Source organism: Cryptotermes secundus, unplaced genomic scaffold (genome assembly GCF_002891405.2).
Source record: "Cryptotermes secundus unplaced genomic scaffold, Csec_1.0 scaffold832, whole genome shotgun sequence".
Lineage (NCBI taxonomy): Eukaryota > Metazoa > Arthropoda > Insecta > Blattodea > Kalotermitidae > Cryptotermes > Cryptotermes secundus.
Window position 1 is genome coordinate 205,952 of NW_019734324.1, and position 26,353 is coordinate 232,304.

Below are 26,353 nucleotides of genomic sequence, written 5' to 3' on the forward strand. Positions count from 1 at the left end.
AAGCAGGCGTCTCATATTCATTAACACAGAAAGCACTTAAAATCGCACCTGTGTCCATGTAAGATAGCATGAGTGCATGAACCATAGGAATGTCTCTTGTTCATGTGCGTGCAGTATTGTTGATGGTTTAGAGATTTCCTTGCTGCTAATGGAGATGATATTCTGGACATTGCATTTCTAAGGGCAAAGTGTGGCTCCATTTATAGAGAAATGTTGGCACAAAAAAAAAACAGCCATATGTGGTCAACATTTAATCCACATGAAATTATGGAGACATTGCTGCATGATTGAAGGTTGATGTATTGTGTGTGAACTTATCATGAAGTCAAGTAATTGGGCCCATGTTTTTTGAGAATACTCTCAACTTTTACCATTATTGTCCACTGATTCTGTACCCTGTCATTGGCCGTTCAAATGAGGACAGTATTGCCTGAGTCAGCTTCCAGCAGGATGGTGTTACAGTGCACACAGCTTATGTTTCCATGGTGCTTCTGTGTGATGTGTTTGGTAAATGACAAATTTCAAAGGACATTTGACCAATGAGGTTGCTTGATCATAGTCCCTCTTATTTTAATCTGTAGGGAACAATGAAAGCTTCAGTCTACAAAGACAGTCTCCATAGTATCTGTTAGCTGAAGATAGTCATTGGTAATTTTATTAAGAACACCTTCAATGCTCAATCAGCACATGTCTTTTGGAGCAAGATAAAATTGAATTACTTTGTATAAATTTTGATAAACACGTTTGTTGTAACTAACAAGGTTTTCTGAAACTCCCTTTAACATAATATATATATCAGGTCAGTTTAATCATTCTGTTATAATTCTCTGCCCCTTCAGAACTCAAATATGTAAGCTGAATTATAATTAGAGGATTACCTTATTTTAAAAAGAACAGTACTTTGCTGGAATAAAAGAAAATCCAGAACATTGCTAAACCTTGCCAAAATTCTTGTAACAGGATAAGTATAAGTATATGCATGATCTATTTTTCTCACTAATAGGAACAATTAAGTGAAAACCTGTACAGTACTAGGGTGGATGCAAAGGCAGAACCAATTGAGTATCCATATTCAAACTTCTGTTTCACTTATTCTGATAAGTGAATGTTGTCAAAAATATTGTAATGTGGATGGCCAGAACATTGCTAGTTAATGGACTGGTAAACACCCGTAGGCCAAATACACACAAGGAAACAATAGAAAAATCTCTATTTCTAGGCAATGAAATGTAAACAACCTTCAGTTGAGTGCGTTACAGAAGTATGCATCAAGAATTAAAGATGTTTTCTGTGTTGTCTGTGTGGTGCCTATTTGATGAAGACCTATTTAAGCTTAAGTTAGTGGAGAGTCCAGGAGCTTTCAGCAGTTGAGAGTACAAGGACGAGAATGGAGCATCAGTTGTGAAGATTGTGTGCAGATTAGGTCGGAGGAGTACAGAGTGACAGAAGACAAGAAGCCTTAATAGTGATCTGAAGTGGTAGTGTCTGTGTCGAGATTCGTTGCTAGGAGACAACTAATGGAAACTGAGAACCGTAGTGCGTGTGCAATAGTGAACTGTAAATTGTGGAAACAGTTATGGCGCCGTATTAATTGTAATTAAGAGAGACTGTAACCGAAGTGCCATTAAATCCAGTCATCCAAGTTAGAACCTGTTAATTTCGTCATACCTAGCACAACACATGACAGTATGGAAAATTACATATGAAGTATGAAATCAAAATAAAGAAAAAATCAATGACAGTCATGTGTAAATAAGCTTGGATAAAAACATGCTGCTGGAGCGTGTCTGAAATTAAGAGCAAATGGGAACTTATTTAACTTCAAGAATTTGTATGTGTTTTTTTCAGTTCCACCACCAAGTGATTCATGCCACCCAAACCCATGTGCTGCTAATGCATACTGTCAGGTGCTGGGAGGACGAGCAGTGTGTACATGTATGGAAGGTTTTGAAGGTGATCCTTCAGTCGGCTGTCATCCTGAATGTGTACTCAACACAGATTGTCCATTAGACAAGGCTTGTCTAGACAGAAAGTGCATAGATCCGTGTGCTTCTGGTGCTGTTTGTGGCCTGAAAGCCATCTGTTTGGTTAGAGATCATACTGCAACTTGTGCCTGTCCAGAGGGACATACAGGAGATGCATTCATCCAGTGCATACCAAGACGTAAGTAACTCTTTTTATCTCATAAAGAGAATGGAATACTGTTTATATAATATTTTATACTTTGATGTAATTATGATAATGATCACACTCATGAAACTAGGTATGATATTTAAAATGTATTTAAATGAAATCTATGTAAATATTAAAATACTCAGAATTGTAATTTAACCCTATTGCCTTGTGAAATTTGATCTCTGACATTAATGAAAAATATAGATTGGGTTTGAGAGCAGGATGCTAAGGATAATGTTTGGAATTAAGAGGTAGTGAGTAACAAGAAACTGGAGAACAGTGAGGGACTTCATAACTTGTAGTCTTCACCAGATGTTATTTGGATGACCAGATCAAGGAAGATTAGTCTGGAGGAGTCACATGAACACATATTTTTTTGTATTGTATTGTATTTATATTTGTTCAAGAAATCCAAAAAAGGATATAGAACATGTCACAGAACTAAATATAAAACAGGATACATGCATAAATTACACGACTAGATAGTACAATGAATCAAACAATAACAAGTTTCAAAGATCCAAAAAATGGATATAAAACATGTCATAAATAATACAAAACATAAAATACNAAATATTAAAATACTCAGAATTGTAATTTAACCCTATTGCCTTGTGAAATTTGATCTCTGACATTAATGAAAAATATAGATTGGGTTTGAGAGCAGGATGCTAAGGATAATGTTTGGAATTAAGAGGTAGTGAGTAACAAGAAACTGGAGAACAGTGAGGGACTTCATAACTTGTAGTCTTCACCAGATGTTATTTGGATGACCAGATCAAGGAAGATTAGTCTGGAGGAGTCACATGAACACATATCAGAGATACAAGAATTGGATTCAAGGTTTCGATCAGAAAACCTGAAGGAAAGGGATCTTTGGAAGATCTGGGTGTACATGGGAGGATAATATTAAAATTTGTGGGAAAGTGTTGACTGGATTTATTTGGATTAGGGCAGAGACCAGTAGCAGGTTCTTGAGATTGCATTAATTAACTTTCAGGTTCTGTGAAAGGTAATTCATTTTTTGACTAAATCAGACACTGTTAAATTATCACGAAGGATTCCTCTCTGTGGAGATGATTAATAAATTTGCTAAAAAAATTTTTTTTAGTGTACAAGAAATACTGTATTTTATGAGCTAAATCACAATCTTTGAATAAGAAAGTATAAACCAAGATTGCACAGTAAATTCTTCAAAACAAAAAAGGCAAATGCACGTGTACTGTTAGGTCATGTATATCTGGTGGGAGAGGTCAGTAGTCAGACAAATACACTTAGATTCATTCCAGCCAAGGTATCTTTGCCTGCTTGTTTTCTGCCACTAATGCAAACATGGCCACATTTATGAGTCCCTGACAGAGTGTATGAGCATGTGCATGTGTCACATAATTTCCACACTTTATCATATCTTTTGAAGATAATTTGTAAAAATGTTTGTCTCTCTTGCAGCTCCAGCTCCAGCAGATATGAACATTACCCGCCCTTGTGCTCCTTCACCATGTGATCCAGGCATTTATTGCAATGTATATGGAGGGCATGTAGCTATGTGTGACCCCTGCAGTGGTCCTATTAGCATCAATAACCTTCTATGTCGACCTGAATGTCTTGCTCATTCAGATTGCCCATTCAATCTTGCATGTCTTGGGCGTAAGTGCCGTGACCCATGCCCTGGATCATGTGGTGTGAATGCCAACTGCATGGTTGTCAACCACAATCCAGTTTGCAGCTGTCCAACTGGATTAGTGGGCAATCCATTTGAACACTGCTCCACCCCACCACCAAGTAAGTATAATAAAAGTTCAATACACATCATGTGTATTCACTGCCTTATCCATTTTTTGATAGAATTTGCCTTGCACCAAGTGCAACCCGTACCATCTTAATGCACCACTGGAAGTGGGTATCAATTTCTTTAAGAGATGCCATAAAACTGCAGCTTTTTTCTCTGTGACTACAGTATGGAGTTTTCCAGAGTTTATTTGCATTCAGTATTTTTAGTTTTAGTCAACAAATTCATCTATTTGTGAGTTCAAAACTTTTCTTGCAGTATGGTTAGTAGGTATGGTTGGTCCATTGAATACCTAGCAGTGAATGGGTTAATGCTTAATTACTATTGTGTTGATTTATGACCGCCTCTGTGGTCTAGTGATCAGAGTTCCTGGCTACAGATCCAGAGGTCCCGGGTTCGATTCCCGGCGCTACCAGATTTTCTGAGAAGTAGTGGGTCTGGAACGTGGTCCACTCAGCCTCTTGAAGATAACTGAGGAGCTATTTCAAGGGAATAGCAGCTCCGGTCTAGAAAACTGAGATTAACGGCCGTGGGGATCTGTTGAGCTGACCATGTGACACCCTCTATCTGCAGAAGTTGGCACTAACTTTGCCGACAAGCGGCGGCCACTTGTTTGGTATATTTCGCTTGCAAACTACAGACCACAGAGCTTGTTTGTTTGTTGATTTTTAAATAAGAAAATTTATAATGTTTGTTGAGTCAGGGAGGTGGAATGTGGAGTAATGCAAAAAGCTTTTAATTTATTATCAGTAAACAAAACCATATTTTATCCATGCTGACAGAAATCTCAACAGCCAGATTTTTATTTAATTTTGAATTACAGGGTAAAGTTATGGTAAGAATTTATAATATTTGCTGCTTTCCATCAAATATCTGAATTTGACCTTCATCCTAAGTATGGGGAGACTAGAAAGAATAGAAATCAGTAATTTTGACAAATTGTCACGCAGTACACAACACACAACTCGTAAGACACATCCGACCAAAAGCATACACAACCTCAAGTTGACGATTCCCATCACCGGGACGAATCAACAAGAAGGAACCGTACAATTTATTTCAAATGTGTTAAACTTTTAAATATTTTAACATTGACGCCTCAATTTGAGGGCATTCTTCGGATGGAATGCAAGAGTTGTACGTGCATTCAACGCTACTAGAAAGTGTTGTGCTTTTACACTCCGACATCTGTAGCAGTGTTCACGCAGCTTACATACTGTGTACATTCTACAACGCCAGTGGTTTCATGTGTTTCTAAACGTGCCTCTGATGATGGTTTCTTTTGAACCGATACATGTAAGGCGAGTGAAATAAATAAGTGACCTAAAAACATTGTTACACTTGACGGATTATTCATTGACAATTTGTGATTGATAGTGTAACGGACCAAATATGAAACAATTCAAAACCCTAATTTTGAACTTAAGTTTACCCTTGTTGTGTTACATCGTAAATATGAAACATTAAAACCGTCAAGAGTAACAAATAAAAACGATATGTTGTCAGCTTCTCCTTGACTGAAATCTTTTTGTACTCTGCCATACATGTTTCAGTTGATTAAAAGTCGCCCTCACTGGCATATTTAATTTGTAAAAAATGATTGGTGACAAGGACTGTTTGCACTTGCATGTGAAAAGATGCAAACATGACAGATTAAGAATAAAATTAATTTTATAATTAAAGTTAGATGGTTATCCTCCTGTTGTGCTCATAGGTGTCAATTTCACACCCAACTTAGATAAAAATCCTTATCATAGGGGCCAGGGATAACTACCTTTTTTTTCTCATAGTCACAGTTAAAATTCCTTTTTCCTCTTGCTGCTCTGTTTAAAGTTAACCTTAATTTATTGAAGAACACTGTGTTTGCCATTGCTTTGCAAGATAATTCATTTATGCCTTCATATATTTGTTAACAGTATACTGTTCTTGGGCCCTCTGATGTGTTTTTGAAATAACACTTTCATTAAGTAGTTAAGAATCTTGCTCCATTTTAATTATTAATTTATATCATATTCTCTTTAGTGTACACAAAGTAAAACATGAAATTTGCTATTTATCTATGAATATTGTTTGCTATGATTAATCATGTTTAACTTACTTATCAAGATACTTATAGTATAAACTATATCCAGCTACCTGTATATTCTGTTCCAATCATTGCCTGTCTTCTCTATCTCCATAGATTAGTAATAGTAATACATAGTGTTCCAAATCTCTGAATAATTTCCACTAATTCAGATTATATCTACCTTAAAATTTCGGATATATTCTCAAATTTTTGCCACAATTATATCTTTTGATTTGTGAATAGAATTTATAGGAATGTTAGTAATTTGTCTCCATTTTAAATTTCATACGTATAGCTGTGATGGTTCATTATTGCTGTCAGACTGAAAGCTAAATATATATTTGTTATTTTAACTAAAGAAACATAGTTATAGCAAAGATATTTTGCAAATATGTTGTTTGTCTAGTGCCTCCATATGCGGTCTACTTTGATCCATCTGGCCTAGGGAAGCGGGGGAGTTCCATTTTAGAAGTGGAACACCCACAGGGTAGATCTCTTACCCCCAGTGGCAGAGTGATTGTGAGAGTGATGACTGGTGTGAAGAAACTTATAACTTAACACAGGTTTTGAACTATGGAGTAGGAACTAAAATCCCTCATACTCCCAAATTTGTATCTATGACGGGCAAAATTTTCAGTCTGTGGGAGGAAAAATCTGCACACACATAGCTGACAGGGAATCAGAGTCACGCCCCTCTGAATGATAGTGTAGTGTTGCCTCAAGGCCACCAGGGCCATTCTGCAAAAGCTAATATAAATATTCAAGAAGCTTGATATATGTTATTTTTATCTGTAATTCAGAATTCTCTACTGAGTGTTACTTCTGTTTGAGACCTGGCTATTATAAAATGTACACAGTTCAAGGCCTCACATAGATAACTGATAAAAGAAGGGGCTGTAGCAAAAGTTACTTTATAAAATTTTCCAAATTTACCTATCATCATTTAGTTTCTTGAACAGTAGCTGGTTCAGACATACCTGTTGTTGTTTCTTCAGTGTATTAACAAAGTAAATAAATTTTTCAACAAATATAGGAAATGAAGAGACATGGAAAGATAATACCTAGAAGTGGCAGAACATTCAGGATATAATATTGTACTGATAGTGGGGTTTTAATGGTATTACTCTATCAGTATGAGGTTTGTAAATCTTAAAAAAGAAAATGAAGATTAATGCAAAATATGATGATAAAATTAAATTCACAGTTGCTTGTTATAGAACATCATATCACTGGCAATGAGAGAGTGAAGGTAAATTGTTCCTGTGAACTTTCTTTTCAGATGTACCTCAAGATACATGTGAGACAGTACAGTGTGGTGCTAATGCTGTTTGTCTGGAAAAGAATGCAGTTTTAACATGTGTGTGCAAGCCTGAATACTTTGGTAACCCATACCTGGCATGTCGGCCAGAGTGTGTTCTCAACTCAGACTGTCCCAGCAACCGTGCCTGTATCAATAATAAATGTGCAGATCCATGTGCAGGAGCATGTGGTGTTGGTGCCTTGTGTGATCGTGTGAATCACATACCAGTCTGCTACTGCCCACCTGAGATGACTGGAAATCCATTTCTCTCCTGCTATCCATTTAGGCCTGGTATGAAGCATGTTTATTGCTTTTGAACTCTGTAAATAACATGTTGAAATAACACATTAGTGCATTCTGAAAGTATGTCTTAAAGTGAAATAATGTGAAAATATACCGTATTTACGCATGTATAGGCCGCACATTTTTTGCCAAAAATTCAAGAGGAAAACTGGGGTGCGGCTTATATTCGAAATATTCGAAATCACACTTCATTTAAAAAAAATTATATTCATAATTAGTAATACAGGCTGTTCTACTCCTGAAATAATATTCCAAGAAAATTAATTTTTCTATAATTTCTGTCTGAAAATTGTGGTGCGGCCTATACACGCACGCGGCCTATACATGCGTAAATACGGTATATCAAATCATGTGCATCTCTGATATACTAAGTCCATCTGCTCTCTGAACCAGGTTATGTCTTACCTTGTGTTGGCAACATTGTGGAGGAAAAATCCCATGGAAGCATGTTTGAATTCCTGACCAGCACATGAATACCAGCTGTGTGTTGAAAATAAAATGTAGTAACTTGAATGAATGATGACATATTGGTCCATGTCACTAGCTGATGATGATGCACCCTTATTCTCATAGTGGATGGAGTGTAAATAATAATGGATAAAATATAGTACATGGCACCAAAAATATAAACAAGTGCTCTTTCCTTAGCATTGCACTAGTGTGCCAACTGCACCTGTGGTGTTATTTACTGTTGTATAATATAAGGGACAATTAATACGGTACTTGTGAATTTTTATGAGGGTTGGAACTTTAATAGTGGCAACTATTTATTTACAACTGATACAAAATAGATGCATGTTTCGAAGCTTTACTGTCCTTCAGTGTAGTCACCAGCGTTGTATACAACCCGTTGCCAGTGATGTGGAAGTCGTAGGATACCTTTAGCAGCGTCTGTTGTGTTGATAGTTCGAATGGAGCAGTCCACTGCCTGAAGAATCTCTGGAACAGTTCTGAAGTGAATGCCACGAAGTGGTTCCTTCATCTTCGGAATCAAGTCAAAGTCACAAGGGCTTAAGTCCGGGGAGTATGGTGGATGGTACAGCACTTCCCAGCCCCATCGATTGAACAAATCAACCACAGCTTGCGCTGCATGCGGCCGAGCATTGTCCTGCGGAATGATGAGTGGGTTCTGCAGAAAGTTTCACCACTTCTTTCTCAAAGCTGGTCGCAGGTTGTGTTCCAAAAATGAACAGTAATACTGCACATTGATGGTCTTCTGTCGGGTAATGGTATATGTTAGGATAACACCATCACAGTCATACACGAGAATCACTTTCACATTGCTGGGGTTCTGACAAACTTTTGATTTTTGTGGTGACCCGTAATGACACCATTTGTTTCATTGGCGTTTCATTTGTGGCTCGTATGATTTGGCCCATGTCTCATCTGGCATAATGATATGGCGTAAGAAAGCCTCTCCTTCATGCTCAAGCGCTCCAAGTGGTTATGAGCAGCGTCGTATCATAGCCCTTTCTGCATTTTCATCAAATCATGTGGAACCCATCATGATGCAGTTTTTCTCATGCTCAGGCGTTCTTTCAGAATGTGAAGCACAGTCATATGTGCTAATCCTGTCTCTCAGGCCAGCTCACGAATCGTATGGAGTTGATCACTCTCCAGTAACGAGAAAAAAGAGCATACACTTCTTCACTGACACTAGGACGACCTGGCCGATGCATGTCTGCCACATTTTGGTGTCCGTCATTGAAGGCTTTTACCCACGTTGCCACTGTTCTGTAAGGCAGTGCAGATTTCCTGCAAGCCTCTTGAAGACCTTGATGACAATGTTGTGCTGTACGGCCTCTGGCACATTCAATCTTTATCCAACTCTGTTCCTGTTTCAAAAACATCGTGACAACACTACATTAGACCGCCAGCTATCACAAGGCTCTGTTCTTCTCGTCACTGCACATGTGCGTGATGTGGGAAGGGGGAGTCCATTTCTCTGAAGTAAGGTAGGTATGTAACTAATGTGTGGTATAAGTGACCATATTTCGTTCCATTGCATGGCGTCTCTACAGCAGTGTTGCCACTGTTAAAGTTCCAACCCTTGTACACTTTAATAGCATTTATTGGCCAGATGTGTTTAAAATCAAGGCTATTTATCATGAAAACACATTTTTCTTTATGAACTGCAATGCTATTATAATGTACTTTATTTAAGATACATCATTATAGACTGGACAGTTGAATTTCTTTTTTAATTTATTCTTTAAATGCAATATTGTTCGATATATGATATAAATTCCATCCTAAGTGCAACAATTTATTGTAGGTCTTTCGTTTTGCTTTCTTCTACACTACATGTTTTGGCCGCAAATGGCCATCATCAGGTGTATACACTCACGTAGAAAATTCCTTTAATTTTTTTTTTTTTTTTTAAATTTTAAATTTTAAAATTTGGGAAAAAAATTTAAAGGAATTTTCTAAAATTGGAACTGAAGATTTTAAAAGTGCCAGTTCATGAATGTCAAAATTGGCATGTGTGGGTGACAAAGATGATGTACGAATCAGACAAATATCAGTGAAGAGATCCTGTTAGCCAATTGGGAAGACCTATGTGTTTTTAATTTTTAAACTGGGTGCAGTGTAACAGCTACGTGAGTGTATACACCTGATGATGGCTGTTTACGGCTGAAACATATAGTGTAGAAGAAAGCAAAACGAAAGACCTACAATAAATTGTTGCACTTAGGACGGAATTTATATCATATATCGTATAGAGTGTAACAGGATGCTTAAATATAATATTGCAATATTGTTCTTTTAAAACACTGACTATATCAAACATTGTTCTGTTTTTCTTCTTGACAGAACTTCCTGGGTCAGCAAACCCATGTGACCCATCACCATGTGGTCCATATAGCCGATGTCTTGTATCACCTCAAGGTTTTGCAGCCTGTTCATGTCTTCCTGGTTATCGAGGTGCTCCACCTGTATGTACTCCTGAGTGTGTTGTAAGCTCTGACTGTCTGCAAACATTGGCATGTGTGAACCAGCATTGTACAGATCCATGCCCTGGGACATGTGGTATTGGTGCACGCTGTGCTGTCATAAACCACAATCCTATATGTAGCTGTCCTCCAGGTGAAATAGGAGATCCTTTTGTGAGCTGTCAGAAGCCAAAAGAGACAGGTAATAGTGCTTGGTGGTCAGTAAACTCTGCATAGGAAACTTTGATATTGAAAGGGCTCTAAATTACAAGAATATCATACATTTTTGCAGACTAGATCATGGAGGTTGTGGCAGGATTGATATGTAACTTGGATGCTTGTTCAGTATATTGAGGAGAGCAGAGCATAACTAATTTCATTAACTGATTCATTGACTAGTGTAGTTTCTTAGTTTAGTTAATTAATCAGTAATAAATTCCATAAATTATACTTTGTTTGGAAAAGAGTAAAACTTAGGTTATAAGGAATACCTGATATAATAACTCATTAGTACATTTTCTGACTGAGGCTTGTGAAAATGAAGACCAGTATTTATTTGGAATAATTAAAAACTGTGTATGATACATGATTTGAATCTTTGTTGGCTGCATTATACATACAATGCAGTCTTCTCAGGCATTCAGCCATATCAATGTGGAGTTTGTGTCTTGATATTTCTCTATCATCTCTGTCATCAGGGGTTGATATGGTATTTCATTTGCACTTTCTATTTTTACACAACACATCCTGGACCATGTGAGGAACAGTGAAACAGCTGATCATCTTGAAAAACGTCACCTGTCCAGCATTCTCCACCCAGTTTAGGCTGAGATGCATGACATCTTTGTTTATAAATATTGCAACATGCATAGCTAGGTAACGGCATGATAAACACCTTCTTGCTTAAGGTCACACAAAAATAGGGCAAATGTTTTTGCCTCATGGCTAGGTAACAATCAGCGCACCAATGCACTGGCAAGATAGCTATCACATGACTTGTTTTCAGTGTGGTCTGCGCCATGCAACAATAGAGGGGGCTGTGTTTTCTTTGCATGGTCCATGCTGAGAGGATAAGAGAGAATATGGGAATGGGAATTGACTTTACTTGAGTTTGAATTTCGAAGGGAACAGCAGTGTGGCCAGAAGAATAATTAGAAGACTTAGTATGTGAAGTTACATGTGCTATGGTTACAGTAATCTTGAGAGTGTAAGAACTAATTGTAGTTACAACTAGTGAAGATCCAATAAACCGATTCACCAATCCAAACCTGCATCTTAGTCACTGACATGTGACATGTAGACCTATTGCTGGGGAATGAGTTGACAGACACATTTCTATAAGGATGGATTCTTGGAAACCAAGATGTTTCCATTGATACAAGTGATCAACAGGCATTTCTGTGGATACTGATATGCTATATAACAGGAAAGTCAGATCAGAATGGAACCAGTCATAGTTCAGCACAGAATAGAGAGAGACCATAATGGAGACAGTCGTGGTCCAGTCAGAATGGAGTGAGTCCTGGGCAATCATTTATTGTAAGTTATCATAATTGATTGTGATTAAGAGAGATTGTAAAAGAAGGTGGTAATAAATCCAGTCATCCAATCCAAACCCCAATATTATTAATCATGCCCATAAATACGTGACAGTATAGTGTGCAAACAGAGCACTCGTCACTTCAGCACCTGATCATGGAGACATAAAGAGTCTCTGAAACACAAGACAACAAGTCCACATTGAAAAGGCTGATCATCCAAGGAGACTAAAATAAGTGTATTATCTATATTGGAAGCATTGTTATAGGAGTACATGGCTCCAGTGTTCTTTTCTGTTATAGGTTCTATAAAATTAATGTCTTTCTGTGCTGGCTTTTATAGAAATACCCAGGGTGCCAGAAAATTCCTGCAGCCCATCCCCATGTGGTCCAAACTCAATCTGTCAAGTAAAACAAGGTCGACCAGTGTGCTCTTGTGTACCCAACTATACCGGAAGTCCACCATTCTGTCGTCCAGAATGTGTTCTCAATCAGGAGTGTCCTTGGGACAAGGCTTGCATCAATGAGAAGTGTCAGGACCCCTGCACCAACAGTTGTGGATCCCATGCAAAATGTGATGTTGTCAACCACACACCATTCTGCAGTTGCTTAGCTGGTTATGTGGGAGATGCATTTGTTGGATGTTCAAAGATAGTTATACGTAAGTATTCACATGATTTAAAATATTTCAAAATTGGTACTTAATTTAATTTTTTTTTCTGTGCTTGAAATGGGGTTGAATGAAGCAGGATGCCATTCCTTTTTTTCTACATATCTGAAATTATTCCACTTCGTTAAGTCTGTTCTGTAACTGCAGGTTGGTAGATATGAGCTTACTGTGAAATTTTGCATAATGATAAAACCATTCATTTTCTTGAGTGTGTAATGATATATGCTCCTGCATCCTGTAAGACTTGTTAGGCAATTAATTATAAATAATATTTATGTAGTTTGTTTCTCGTTCTGTCTTATATGTAAGTATTTCACTTTGGAGACAGTATGTATATGTATGTATGATTTGTGTTATTTGTTGTTTCAGCTGAGCCAAAACCACCTTTACCTCTAGACCCATGCAGTCTCTCTCCATGTGGAGAGAATGCCCAGTGTACACCACGAGATGGTACTGCTCGTTGTACATGTATACCACCGTACCAGGGTAACCCATATGTGAGCTGTCGACCAGAATGTGTTATTAACTCAGACTGTCCAAGTTATTTAGCTTGTGTGGCACAGAACTGTCGCGATCCTTGCCAGGGCATTTGTGGTGTTAATGCTGAGTGTAATGTTGTGAACCATATTCCAGTGTGTTCATGTTTACAAGGATTCATGGGTGATCCTTTTAAGTCATGCAGACAAGAACCACCAAGGCGTAAGTACCTGATGTTTCTATCATTCTTTATTAACATTCTATTTGAAGGATTTCCTATCATTTATATTACTGTGATACACGCATAAAGAAATTGCAAGTGTATTATTTTAGATGAAAAATCTCACTGGCAATTCATTCATTCATTCAAAAAATTCTTCTTCAATTTGGAAACTTGATAGGCTTAAAGTAATGATTCTGCCAGATTTCACTATATTTCCAATAATTTTAGTTAAGGTTGGATTTAATTTAAATTATCAAATATCAGTAGATGTTAAATCCAGCAATATTGAGACATCTTGGTATGGCTAAATTTAGGGAACATATTTTTAGATTTGAATGTATCAGATTGTATGGTGTATAATTCTCAGATACTCAAATGACTGAGGTTAGCTCTTTCTCAGGGACCCAACTGAGTAGGTGTCTCACCTGAGGTCAGACAGATCCAGTTTCTGAAACTTTGTGTTTTCTAGTTTGTAGATTACTGGGCAATGGAAAAAGACCAAAAACCCAGTAATTCTGATTTAAACCCTTGCTAAACATTACCATAATGGAATGAAACTGATTTCAGTAGTATAATTTCAGTAATGTATTTCATCTCAGTCTTACATTGAATGTATGAAAGAGAAATATGAAAACAACATTTTACCTATACTTAGTTCTTCATCTGTAGAGACTAAATGGTAATGAATTGACTGAGTTCATATCACAGTCATAATAGTTCACACTGAGGTTTTGAGCATTTATGATGCCACACCACATTGCTGTGAAACATTATTCAATTTCAATTTCAATTTAAATGAAAAACTTTATGTGATATAACTGGAAAATTATTATATATTATATGTATATGTATTGTGTTCCAAATTTGAAATGCTTCAGTAAACACTTCATTTTACTTAATAAAGATACTTAGACACATTTGATTATCTGCCTGTCATTTATCTTTAGGCGCTCAAATGTAACTACATAAGGTAATCTGTAGGTCCAAAAATAACATCAAGTATGGCTACAGATGGGCTGATCTCTTTTTCAACAGCATTACCACCGCAGAATCCTTGTGACCCATCACCATGCGGACCAAACAGTGTGTGCCGAGTAACTAATGGCCTTGCTGTGTGCTCTTGTCAGCCCAATTTCTTGGGCAGTCCCCCATCATGCAGGCCTGAATGTGTAGTAAGTTCTGAATGTCCTCAGAACCAAGCTTGCATCTCACAGAAATGTCAAGATCCATGTCCTGGAACTTGTGGTATTGATGCCCGATGTCAAGTTGTCAATCACAACCCAATCTGTAGCTGTCCACCACGTTTTACAGGCGATCCATTCGTCCAGTGCCTAAAAGAGGGTAAGAAATTTTGAAGTGATCTTTTATAGGAATGCTGTTTGCATGAAAATGTACCTTAGTTACCTCATGAACATTTATATTGTATCGCACTGTATTAGCCTGAAAATAAGCTAAGTAGAATACTCTCCATAACATTGGGTGTATTTGGAACAAAAGCAAATCTTTTCCACAGAAGAAGCAACATATTCTGTGTGCCAGTCAAATGCAGTGCATCACATCATATGTTACTTGACAAAGCATGAACTGGAAACTGTCAACATCTCTTTAGCATTCCTACATGCCAACATGTCTTCTTCCTATCATTCTTGAAGCTCTGCATTATCAAGCTGTTTAATCTGACTTCTTGGTTTTCATTCATAGAACCCAGGCCTGCTCCACCAACAAATCCATGTGTTCCATCACCATGTGGAGCCAATTCTGACTGCCGAGTGGTGGATGAGCGACCTGTCTGCTCATGTCTTACTGGAATGCTGGGAGCACCACCAAACTGTCGACCAGAGTGTCTTATTCATCAAGACTGCCCCACACATCTTGCATGTGTCCGCAACAAGTGCCGAGACCCATGCACTGGCTCATGTGGCTTCAATGCAAGGTGCACTGTTCATAATCATCAACCAGTGTGTACATGTAATCCAAACTTTGAGGGAGATCCATTTTCTGGCTGTAATCCAGTTCAAGGTAGGATGAATTTTCAATATGTGGCTTGCATGGGTTTGGCTTATGTTCAAGGTTTACTTTAGTCTCTACACAGAAAGCACTTTGTCCATATTCTCCCAAATATTTCCTGACGCTCTCAGGTAGAACTGGTTAAATATTATGGCCTTTCATTCCTAATTTTTTGCACATAAACAAAGAAATCTCTTTTGCTAAAAAATTGTTTCCGAAAATTGTGATGCATTAAATATGCATATACACTTTTCAGAGTATAATTTTACATGTTATACTGAGGCAATGACAGTTGAATGAATGTAACAACTTCGTGTGGGTATTCACATCGGTGGTCTCCACTGCATAGTTTGTTGATAAACATTGAAATAAAAATGCCCATTGATAACATTTTGTCTGACTCATAGATTTTGTGAAGAATGCAATTAAAGTTGATGTGATGTTGCAACATGGTATGGATATTAGTGGCTATGTTTCACCATTCTGACCCTTAATGAACCCTGAGCTGAAAAATTACCTTGCTAATTATTGTCAATTATTGTGCAGCATGTGACTAAAGCTGAATATGATGTAGCAACAAAGATAGATATTTGTACCTGCTTACACCACCATGTGATTCCACAAAGAACATTGAGACCAGAATTCTCCTAGATAGCATTTAAAGTGATACACATTTTTTTATGAAAAATGTAGTTATATTTGAATGCATTTTTTAATCATGGTATACATATTCATATCTGTGGACTCCATCACATTATTCCTTGATTAATTTTGAGATGTAAATGCCCCTTGATAAAATTTTAATTGACACAAAATTGTTGTGGAATATGCAATTAAAAGTGATTGCAGTATTGCAGCATGGTATGTATGGTATGGTAGGGTACAAACTCCATCATGTGATTCTTTGACTAACGTTGAGATGAACATTCCCTTTGATAATATTTCAGACAGTTCTTAATTTTAATGCAGAATTTGATTAAAGTTTCCCATACAAATTTTCCATAATGCATTTAACTGTAATTGCATATTTCACAAAAATTATGCATGATTTGAAATTTTGTCATGGGTAAAAATATGGTATTTAACGTTCAGTACAAGATTTCCATTCTAAAAGTAGTTTCTCAAATTACTTTGAGATATATATTATGTGAGTATCTACAGCATTCTTTTCTAGATAGAAGATACCCAGAAGTACTTTGTAAGTAACATCAGTTATTTTCATTTATAGCTGCAAGTTTCATCTCTAAAGAAAGAATATCGATATAAAGGGAGATGGGGCTAACAGTTTTTTTTTCAAACTGAGATTTGGTTATTGTTAAAAGAATCTGTTTTGTGGATACTTGTAAATTTGATATAATTTTTGTGTCTGATGTACTCTCAATCTTGAACAGTGCTTACCTAACCAAAACATTTCTGTTGTATAATTTTCATTAGTTACTGTAAGAAATGTTTTTGCAGGAATGGAATTTTCAGGTTAATCTTTATAGGATGTTAGTGGAAACGCTTTCTTTCTTGCATGGGTTTTTATTAAAGTAAAATGTATTGAAATAATGAAATTCTTTATATAGAATGTTAGAATGTGGGAGGTTCCCACAGAGGAAAGGGTCCTACTCAGCTGAACCCTATAGAAAGAACCACACTTGATAATGTCAGTTTTACCTCTAAGATGTCCTCAGATTAAGTTTGCTCAGTCATTATCCAGGTACACTCTGTCGTCTTCATTAAATGCACATTTTAAAAGTGTTAATATTCATATATTGGTTCCTGTTTAATGATCTCATGTCAGCAACAATGAAGAGGACCACAACAATGACAACAACAACATAAGAATAGGAAGCACTTATTAAGAGAAACATACCTGAACAGAAGTGATTAACACATTGAATGAAAACGTTACGCCCACTGAAGTAGTATTTTAACTGAGTTTATGCATAGCTCAAAGCTCAGTCAGGCATCTGTAATAGTTTCTTCAATTTTTTTTTTCTTTTGGTAGCAGTTTGTCCTACATTCACACTGTGTTGAAGTACACAGAAATAGATATTTAAGTGATTATAGAATTTATCTGCAGTCAAGTATCATGATATTGTCAGAATTTCATGTAGTAACTATAGTCGTGGTTTGGATTGGTAATTTTATTTATTGAACTCTTACAGAAAGTAACTACAAGTGACTATAGCACTGTCACTAATTCACTACAGGAGCTGGATAGCATTGTCAGTATAGTGAGTGCCTGTGGGCTGGAAAATGTGGATCTATATATCCACTGTCCCATTCACCTTCATGGTGTAGTGTTTAATTATTTAAGCACAGGGACAACTTTACCTTTTACCTTCCAAAGCCATAGCTTCCTCAGCTTCCATGTTCACATCCTTACTGGCTGGCAACTCTCTCCCAACTAACTGAACTCTAGACTTGTCCTGCTTATAACCCTCTATGTGCTCTATGGAGCACATAGAAAACACCACTTCCAACAGTTCTTCTGTTGTTGTGTCACACAGCTGTTGCATGGACTGCTTAGAGAGCACCTGTTCCAAGTTAGTCTATTGGTGTGTGTTAGGTTTCTGTTGCCTAGCAACGGACGTTGTTTACGGGGTCATTTCTTAGCAACTGGTCTACACGCAGCAGTATATTACAATGTTCTTCAGTCAACACAAAGCTGAAAACCACTATGTATGATTTAAGGTTTTCACACTAGTGACTATGAAGAATGATGTCGTCCGGGATGTGGCACCATGTAGATATTTTGTTAACATGTGCTCACACTGGTTCATTGCTTGCGGATTTATTATATCTTGAAGATGGAGGTGATACGTTTCTCCAAAATATGGGTTAAGAAAGTATCTACATGGCGCCACATTCTAGAAGACAGGATTCTTCTCTGAAAACCACTGGTTTACCCAAGTAAATAGGCTTGGTATAAGTGAACTTTCACATAAGCACTAGCAGAGAGCTCTTAAGATCCACTTTTTAACCTTTCTGTCCCCAGCATGACTCAGCATTGCTCACTTCTCAAAGAGATCATTTCCTTAACATTGTTTAGTGTTTAATTTTATGTCATTTGCGCAGGCATGTGAGACTTCCAGTATTTCACAGTGTTACTTTGCTCTTGATTCTGGTCATGTTCTTTTCTCTGTAGTGACAAATTGTATTGAGTATATTGCTTTGACATCTTTTTATATCGTAACAGAAGATTTATCATTACAGAGTATAAGTGTTCTCAATAGATTTCTTAATGTAACTATTGTGTGTCTGAACATTAGCCATCCTCCTGTTTTTAATTAAAAAACTGTCCTGTTTTTATTTAAAACACATGCTGGAGATTAGATTATGTTTCCTTTTGACCTGAACTCTCGCAGATGGTTTGTGCTGTGCTTGGTTTGTATACTGTATCTTGTGTTGATGCAGGTGTCTGGAGATAGGGACTAGCTATATCAGTTTTGCCCAACTTAATAGGTTCCACCTGAAGACAGAGACAGAATCCAGTCTCCAGCATGTTGTGTTTTAAATAAAATGGATAAATATCCAGAAACACAATAAAAAAAGTAAAGCTATCCCTGTAACAGGCTGTGAAGGCCCATATGGTTGTGAGACGTTGAGGGTCCCACATTGCCTAGACAGTCAGCTCAAAGATGGCAGTAAGGTTGTCAGCCTTACGTGCCGGCCTCGCTTTACTCCCCAGGAAAATTATTCAATTAATCCCTGGTACTCATTTCTGTTAGAGGCTGAGTTGACCCCAGGGCCATAGTGCGGCTGGAAGGACGATATCAATCCAGAAACACAGTAGTTGTATTAATATACCATCATTATGAACGTTTAGAGTTCTTAATGCTTATTTTTATCACAGTTTGTTATGCATATTCCACTTTCATCAAAGAGAGAATGTGAGCGGTGAATGCTAAAGTTATTGCTCTTAGTCAGCAAGGTAGAGGAAGAAAATTCCAATTCTAAGAACTTAAAGATATGGAAAGTCAGCAGTAAGTTTGAGCGTTATGTCTGTGAATTTCATAGAGAAGAAAATTTTTGCAAATAATGAAATGTTTATATTGTATATTAATTTTTACGTGTATAATGGACTGTATTTACTGGACAAAACTTTTTGGGCAAGTAGATCTGAAAAGTGGGATTGTCATATATTGAATTCTTTTAAAGTAGAATAGTGATTTTAGCTACATATGTCCTAAGAATAGTATCTTATATAATGAAACAAAGTGCTGATTTCTTCATGATCACTTTACTATATAACATTGAAACTGAGGATGTTAACCAAGGCTTCTGTGCCATGTACTACTCACAGAAATGCTGGTCACCCATGAATAGAAACATTTCAGTTATTAATTTACTTGTTGGTAACAGTGAGACCAATGGAGGCACCCAGACGACCATGTGAGCCTTCTCCTTGTGGCTCTAATGCCATATGCAGAGAAAGGAATGGAGCAGGATCTTGCTCCTGTCAGCCTCAGTATTTTGGTGATCCCTACACAGGATGTCGCCCTGAATGCATTCTCAGCTCAGATTGCGCAAAAGACAGAGCTTGCATCAACAACAAATGCAGTGATCCATGTCCTGGAACTTGTGGTCTTAATGCGCAGTGCCGTGTCATCAACCACATTCCTTCATGCAGCTGTTTGCCTGGTTACACGGGCGATTCTTTACGATCTTGCTCTCTTATCCCTGCAACTTGTAAGAACCTCTTCTCATCTGCCTTATTTTATACATTTCTGAATACTGTCAATTCTTGATGTTCTGTCCATTTCTTATAGCTTTTTTATTATCTGGTTTTCTGCTTCATATTCTAAACTTTCTGTCTTCAGAATGTATTGCCAGATTCATTCAGCAGATTAATGTAATTATTACATATTTTTTTAAAGCAACAAACCAGAATTCATTTTGGAAGTCGATTTGGCAGAAACATATAAAACCAAAGAATGTATGAACAACAGTATTTAGAGATTATTTGGTGTCTGAATTATTAACAATCATGGCATGGGAAGGAGCATTTCTAATGCCCATTTCTTCAAGACTTGGCACTATTCAACCAAGAAAACCAAAGTATATTCTTTAACTAATAGTTATTTATAATGCAACTAACATATTGATTTAAAGCCTTCATGCACTGATTTGCTATTACATATTTAGATTTATAACAACTAATTATTAAATTTAACATATCCATCTTTGGTAATTTTCTTTCATATGGTAGTTGCATTGAGCAATTCAATATAGAGCATCTATATTCTTCAATGTATGTCATTAAAATTATTTTGCTGTAAACAATCAAAATTGCCAATGCTTTACAATTATAACTTTAAATTATTATTATTATTTTTTTTATTGCTATTGGGGTGGGACTAAGTCCCTTGTACTGTGGCCACTTCTGGCGTATTGTACCAGCCCCAGATGATAGGTGAGGGTGATTGTGGAGCAATTGGTGGAATGATGATTGGCAGGGGAAACCGAAGTACTCGGAGAAAACCTGCCCCAGCACCACTTTGTCCACCACAAATCCCACTTGACCAGACCCGGGATCAAACCCGGGCTGCCACGATGGGAAGCCAGCAACTAACCGCTTGAGCTATGGCACAGCCTTAAATTATCATTAAGTAACATTCTAATATCGATGTTTAATATTTTCCTGAAATTTATATATCTACATAAAAATGTAGAGCCATAGACAGCAGTTGTCACTTTTTATAGTAGCACAAAATTCTTAAAAACATCCTTGGGTAAAAAACATAGCTTGCAGGGAGAAGACACAAATTCTCAGAATATGTTTTCTTTCAAATAAGAATAGTAAGATGTACACCAGAGTGGAGGTCACATATTTTTTATATCAGTTCTCTTTGATTTTACATAGCCCATCATCCTTGATGTTTAATACGTTGCCAGTACATAGCAGGGCAATTGAAAGGTTTTTCTTGTTTATAACTTTAAGTATGTGATCTCACTGATTGAAATTGTGGTTAAGGTTTCTGTCCCAAATAAGTCAAACCTTCAACCACTTTGCGCAGTACAAGATGATTAGATAGGCTTAGTGTATTTGCATTAAAACTGCCAAGCCACAGTCAACAAAATTTGCATATATGATTATCCTAGATAGTTTTCTAATTGAACATTTTCTCATGTATAGTAAGGAGTATTTTTTCCAGAATTGTGTTTAATCACAGTTTCATATACATAAATGGTATTAAATTCTTTAATTTATACAGGCTATGTTGGAATAGATGTCCCAGACATTAAAGTTGAAAACTAAATCTTATATTACACTCCTTCCCCAGTAGCAGACATTCAGATTTGGTTAACTTTGTTAGAACTGAGTAGGATAATGGTCCCTTTAAGAAGCTTAGCTACTGTAGATAATTGCATAGCCCTAGAGTAATACATTAATTATTTTAATACATCCTAATTTGTCTTCATCTTCCTAAAAGGGACTATCTTAATTCACTTCCTTTTAGTTCTCTTTGGTATATAATTATTACTTAAATTTATGCTAGTGGAACAGGAAAGGTACAAAATAATTAGTCTTAGTTTGTTTTTAATTTCTGAACTGAAAGTTTCTTTACGTATTAACAAATGATTTCTTTTCACTGTATATGAGTACATTCAGCCATGCTATTATAATATAACATTATAATATAACATTATGCTTGTGTGCACATGTAAATTTGTTAATTTAATGCTTCACCTAACAAAGCTCTTTTCCTTTCATCTTTGGAATGCAGCTGTAGCTCCAGCCTGCCCTGCAAACCCTTGTTTGCCAAGCCCATGTGGTCCTAATAGCGTGTGCCGAATTATAAACAATCATGCTGTGTGCTCATGTCTCCCTGGCTTTGTGGGTTCTCCACCCACATGCAGGCCTCAGTGTGTTGTGAGCTCTGAGTGCCCACTAAACCAAGCCTGTATCAACCAGAAATGTCAGGATCCATGTCCGGGCACATGTGGTGTCAATGCTCGCTGTCAAGTTGTGAACCACAATCCAGTCTGTAGCTGTGCTCCTGGCTTTACTGGTGATCCTTTTTCGAGATGTCTGATACAAGAAAGTAAGCTTCTTATTTTCACCTCTTCTCTGTACATGTTTCTCTTTCACTTTTATTCTTGTACAAAGGGGAATAAGTATCAGCCAAGTTGCCTTTGTTCCAACAAGTTAGTTGTAATGTTCTCCCAGCAGATATCAGTCTCAGAATATTGCAGTTAAGTGAAACTGTAATGTGGGAGTCTTCTTTTAAATTAACGATTATATATTTATATTGCTTTTGATTGATAGATAGCATTGCTTGTCAACCAGCTATAGCACATAATTGATAAAATAAATCACATGTTTCCATGACTGTTAATGTGTGGTGAAGTCTTCTACAGTCATGGCAGAAATGTCCATAAGATAGAGGCTTGTACTTATTGTCCTTTATTTGTGCATAATATTTAAAACATAGTTTTCATACCTGAAGATAATGCAATGGTTTGTTCTACATGGGAACACTATAACAGAATATTTTAGTTGAATTTACAGGATAGATTTCTCAACCAGTAACAACTGATTACTAACTTAATGTATAACAGTGACTTTAACTTTTGTTTGTAGTTACATGTACATTATAACTCTCATACTAGTTGTTGCTTACATTTTGTGAAATCATTAATGTCTTAATATTATTTAATATAGAGTACATGCTTTATGTCATCTAACTAGGTAGTCACTGTTGGTTGACCCATAATTTGATGGAATAATGTTTTAAATTGTAACTTCACTTTCTCTGAACTGTAGTTTCCTCTGTCTTACTCTTAATTCTGCTCCATTTATAACCTTATCTGCTGCTTGTAAACCAACTGGCAATGCCCCTGTTATTCTAGAATCTCCTGAACTTCCGAGTGGTAACCCTTGCGTGCCTTCACCTTGTGGGCCCAATTCACAGTGTCGTGCTGTTGCCAACACACCAGCATGCACATGCTTACCCAACTATGTGGGCCGAGCTCCAAACTGTCGACCTGAGTGCACTATCAATGCAGAATGCCCTAGCAACTTGGCTTGTCAGAAGGAACGTTGTAGGGATCCGTGCCCAGGATCTTGTGGGCCGAGAGCAATCTGTCGAGTAGTGAACCATGGGCCAGTATGCACATGTTTGCCTGGACTTACAGGTGACCCATTCTCAGGCTGTTCTCCTGTTCCAGCAAGTAAGACTCCATACTTGAGGCGCAGAAGTCCTTGTCAACTTATACACTTGTAACCCGCAAAAGTCGTATGCTATCATTTATGGTTATTGAATGTATTTCCAGTATAATTAGGCATTTCATGCAGTTAGCTATTTTTAATTCATAACTGAACAGCTACATTTATTTACTGTTTTCTTCAAGATGTTGTTTATAAAGTTGCAGTTAGTTGTGCTGTGTGGTTTATGATGTAAATGTCACATTAGATTCAAACTAGCTTGTCATGGATATAGCTGACATATGAAACATCATGGTTTTGGACACATATACATATAATTTTATATAAATATATATTTACCACCATCATCATCATCATTGTAAAACATAATACCAAGTGTATGTGCTTAAAGAAAAGCACTGACATTGAGTGAATGAGTTGTGAATGACATTTTGTCTAGGAAGACTGAAAATAAGTCACATATTTAGATATATTTCCAAGTGGACTGTATCTTTACAGTTTTCCTTTTGGATGTTATGCACCATCCTGTTTTTTATTTAAAAACAACATTTCGGAGACTGGACTCTATCTCCATCCTGAGCATGTAGCCCACTCAGTTGGGCCCAATCGATAGAGCTAGCCCTTATCTCTGGCTTGGAGATAGGGACCATCTTTTTTTATTGGGCCCAACTGGGTAGGTTTTCACCACAGGACAGAGACAAGAGTCCAGTCTCCCAAACGGTGTTTTAAGAAAAACCAGGATGGTGGATAAAGTCAATAATTCTATGAATATACCATTATCACAAACTTTTAGATTTTATGGACTGTATCCTCTGTGACCATTCAGCAGTGGCACCCGCAATATCAGACAGTCCTTGAGACTCATGTAACCCTTCTCCATGTGGTCCTAATGCTGTTTCTAAGCAAAGGCAAGAGGAAGGATTCTGCGTTTGTCTGCAGGGTTATTTTGATAACCCATATAGAAATTGCCTGCCAGAGTGTATTTTTAGCCACATGATAAAGCTTATGTAAATAACAAATGTCGCAACCTCTGCCGAGTAACTTGTGGCATCAGTGCTGATTGTCAAGTTGTGAACCATTCTCTCTGCTGTAGCTGTCTGCCAAGCTATAGTGAGAATCCTTTCATTTCATGCCATGTAGTGCAACCTAGTAAGATCTGTTTCTTTCTGTGTTTCATTATCTGTCACACTAAGAATGCACCATCAGTGCCGAATGCCCCAGTAACTTGGCATGTCAGGGTGAACAATGTACAAGTAAAGATCCTTGCCAAGGTGCATGTGGACCACATACGACATATGTTGCAGTGAAAAATGCACTGATGTGTCTGTGCCTAACAGGCTACACTGATCCCTTTGCAGGTTGCTCTAACACCCCTCAGTGTAAGAAATCTTACTGTATTATATTTAAGCATCCTGTTGCCCTATACATTTCTATATGTAATAGTACAAATACCGTCGTGAATGCAACAATTTATTTAGTTGTAGTACTTTGTTTTTTCTTCCTCTACACTACATGTTTTGGCCGTAACTGGCCATCATCAGGTGTATTTTTCACTACGTAGTTGTCACACTGCACACAATCCAAAATTACATATAAGAAATCTTAGTTTTTTCCTTGAAGATCATGTTTTATATTCTGACCAGTTTAAACGGAAGTCAGTTATTTCACGTGCCTTCTATGTCAGTCATGGGGTTGCATTTATATATGGGAGTGATTATTAATCAATTATTGCAATAGTAACAGATGGTAGAATGAGTGCTGGTATGTCAAGTGAGATAAATGAAATTTTAATATATCTTTAATACATATTTATTTATAAGGTGTTGATTCACTGAAGGAATGGGTCATTGAATGACATACTGATATTCACATTACAGTGGTTGAGGGTCCCCGAGATCCTTGTAATCCGTCACCATGTGGTGCAAATGCTGTATGCAAAGAACGTAATGGTGCCGGGTCTTGCACGTGCTTACCAGAATATTCAGGAGATCCGTACACTGGCTGTCGACCAGAGTGCGTTCTTAACACTGATTGCAATAGAGCAAGAGCTTGTGTCAGGAACAAGTGTGTGGATCCGTGTCCAGGTGCATGTGGTCTCAATGCAGAGTGTCGTGTTGTGAATCATGCTCCTTCCTGCAGCTGTCTGCCTGGTTATACAGGCAACCCTCTTAGCACCTGCAATCTTCCGCCTGCTGCTCGTAAGCTTCTTTCATTCTCCTATATAGAGCTGTGTTTCATAATATATGCCCTTTTCATAATACAGGTCTAAACATTGAAATATACCATTTGAAAAATTAAAGAGATAATGTATTTTTTTACTGCTATATGGTACATTTAGTAGCTGTAAAAAATAGAGTAAGAAATACATACTGTTTGAAACATAGCTCATATTTATTTTTCACAATTTCAGTTTTCTTCTTTTTCTGTTTCTTAAGTACTTCACTTTAAGAATCCATTAAATTTTTAGCAAAAAATTGTTTTTATATGTTCACTAATTTAAAAAGCATAAATGATATCCATCATATGTACGAGTATAAGCTCCATTCACCTTGTATCTAGACACCATCTAGAACAGTAATTGCATCAAACTGTTTGTCCCAGTTTATGTCTCCAGTGAGTTTAATCAATATATAAATCAGTATGTAATTTTTTAGTTTTTTGGAATGGACAACAGCATTATATACCGAAGATTTTATTGAATATCTACCC

At 37.0% G+C, this 26,353-nt stretch overlaps 1 protein-coding gene across 1 annotated transcript in view; it reads left to right on the plus strand.

The window, feature by feature from the left end:
- LOC111868671 overlaps positions 1-26,353 on the plus strand; it is a gene marked incomplete at its 5' end in the record, with an annotated part of 256,954 nt that overhangs the window by 164,316 nt on the left and 66,285 nt on the right. The window contains 12 exon segments of the mRNA XM_033753134.1: positions 1,849-2,163; positions 3,625-3,957; positions 7,312-7,623; positions 10,450-10,770; positions 12,450-12,767; positions 13,146-13,475; positions 14,512-14,817; positions 15,178-15,495; positions 19,837-20,163; positions 22,203-22,520; positions 23,329-23,649; positions 25,522-25,842. Of these exon segments, the coding sequence (XP_033609025.1) occupies positions 1,849-2,163; positions 3,625-3,957; positions 7,312-7,623; positions 10,450-10,770; positions 12,450-12,767; positions 13,146-13,475; positions 14,512-14,817; positions 15,178-15,495; positions 19,837-20,163; positions 22,203-22,520; positions 23,329-23,649; positions 25,522-25,842 (3,840 nt within the window).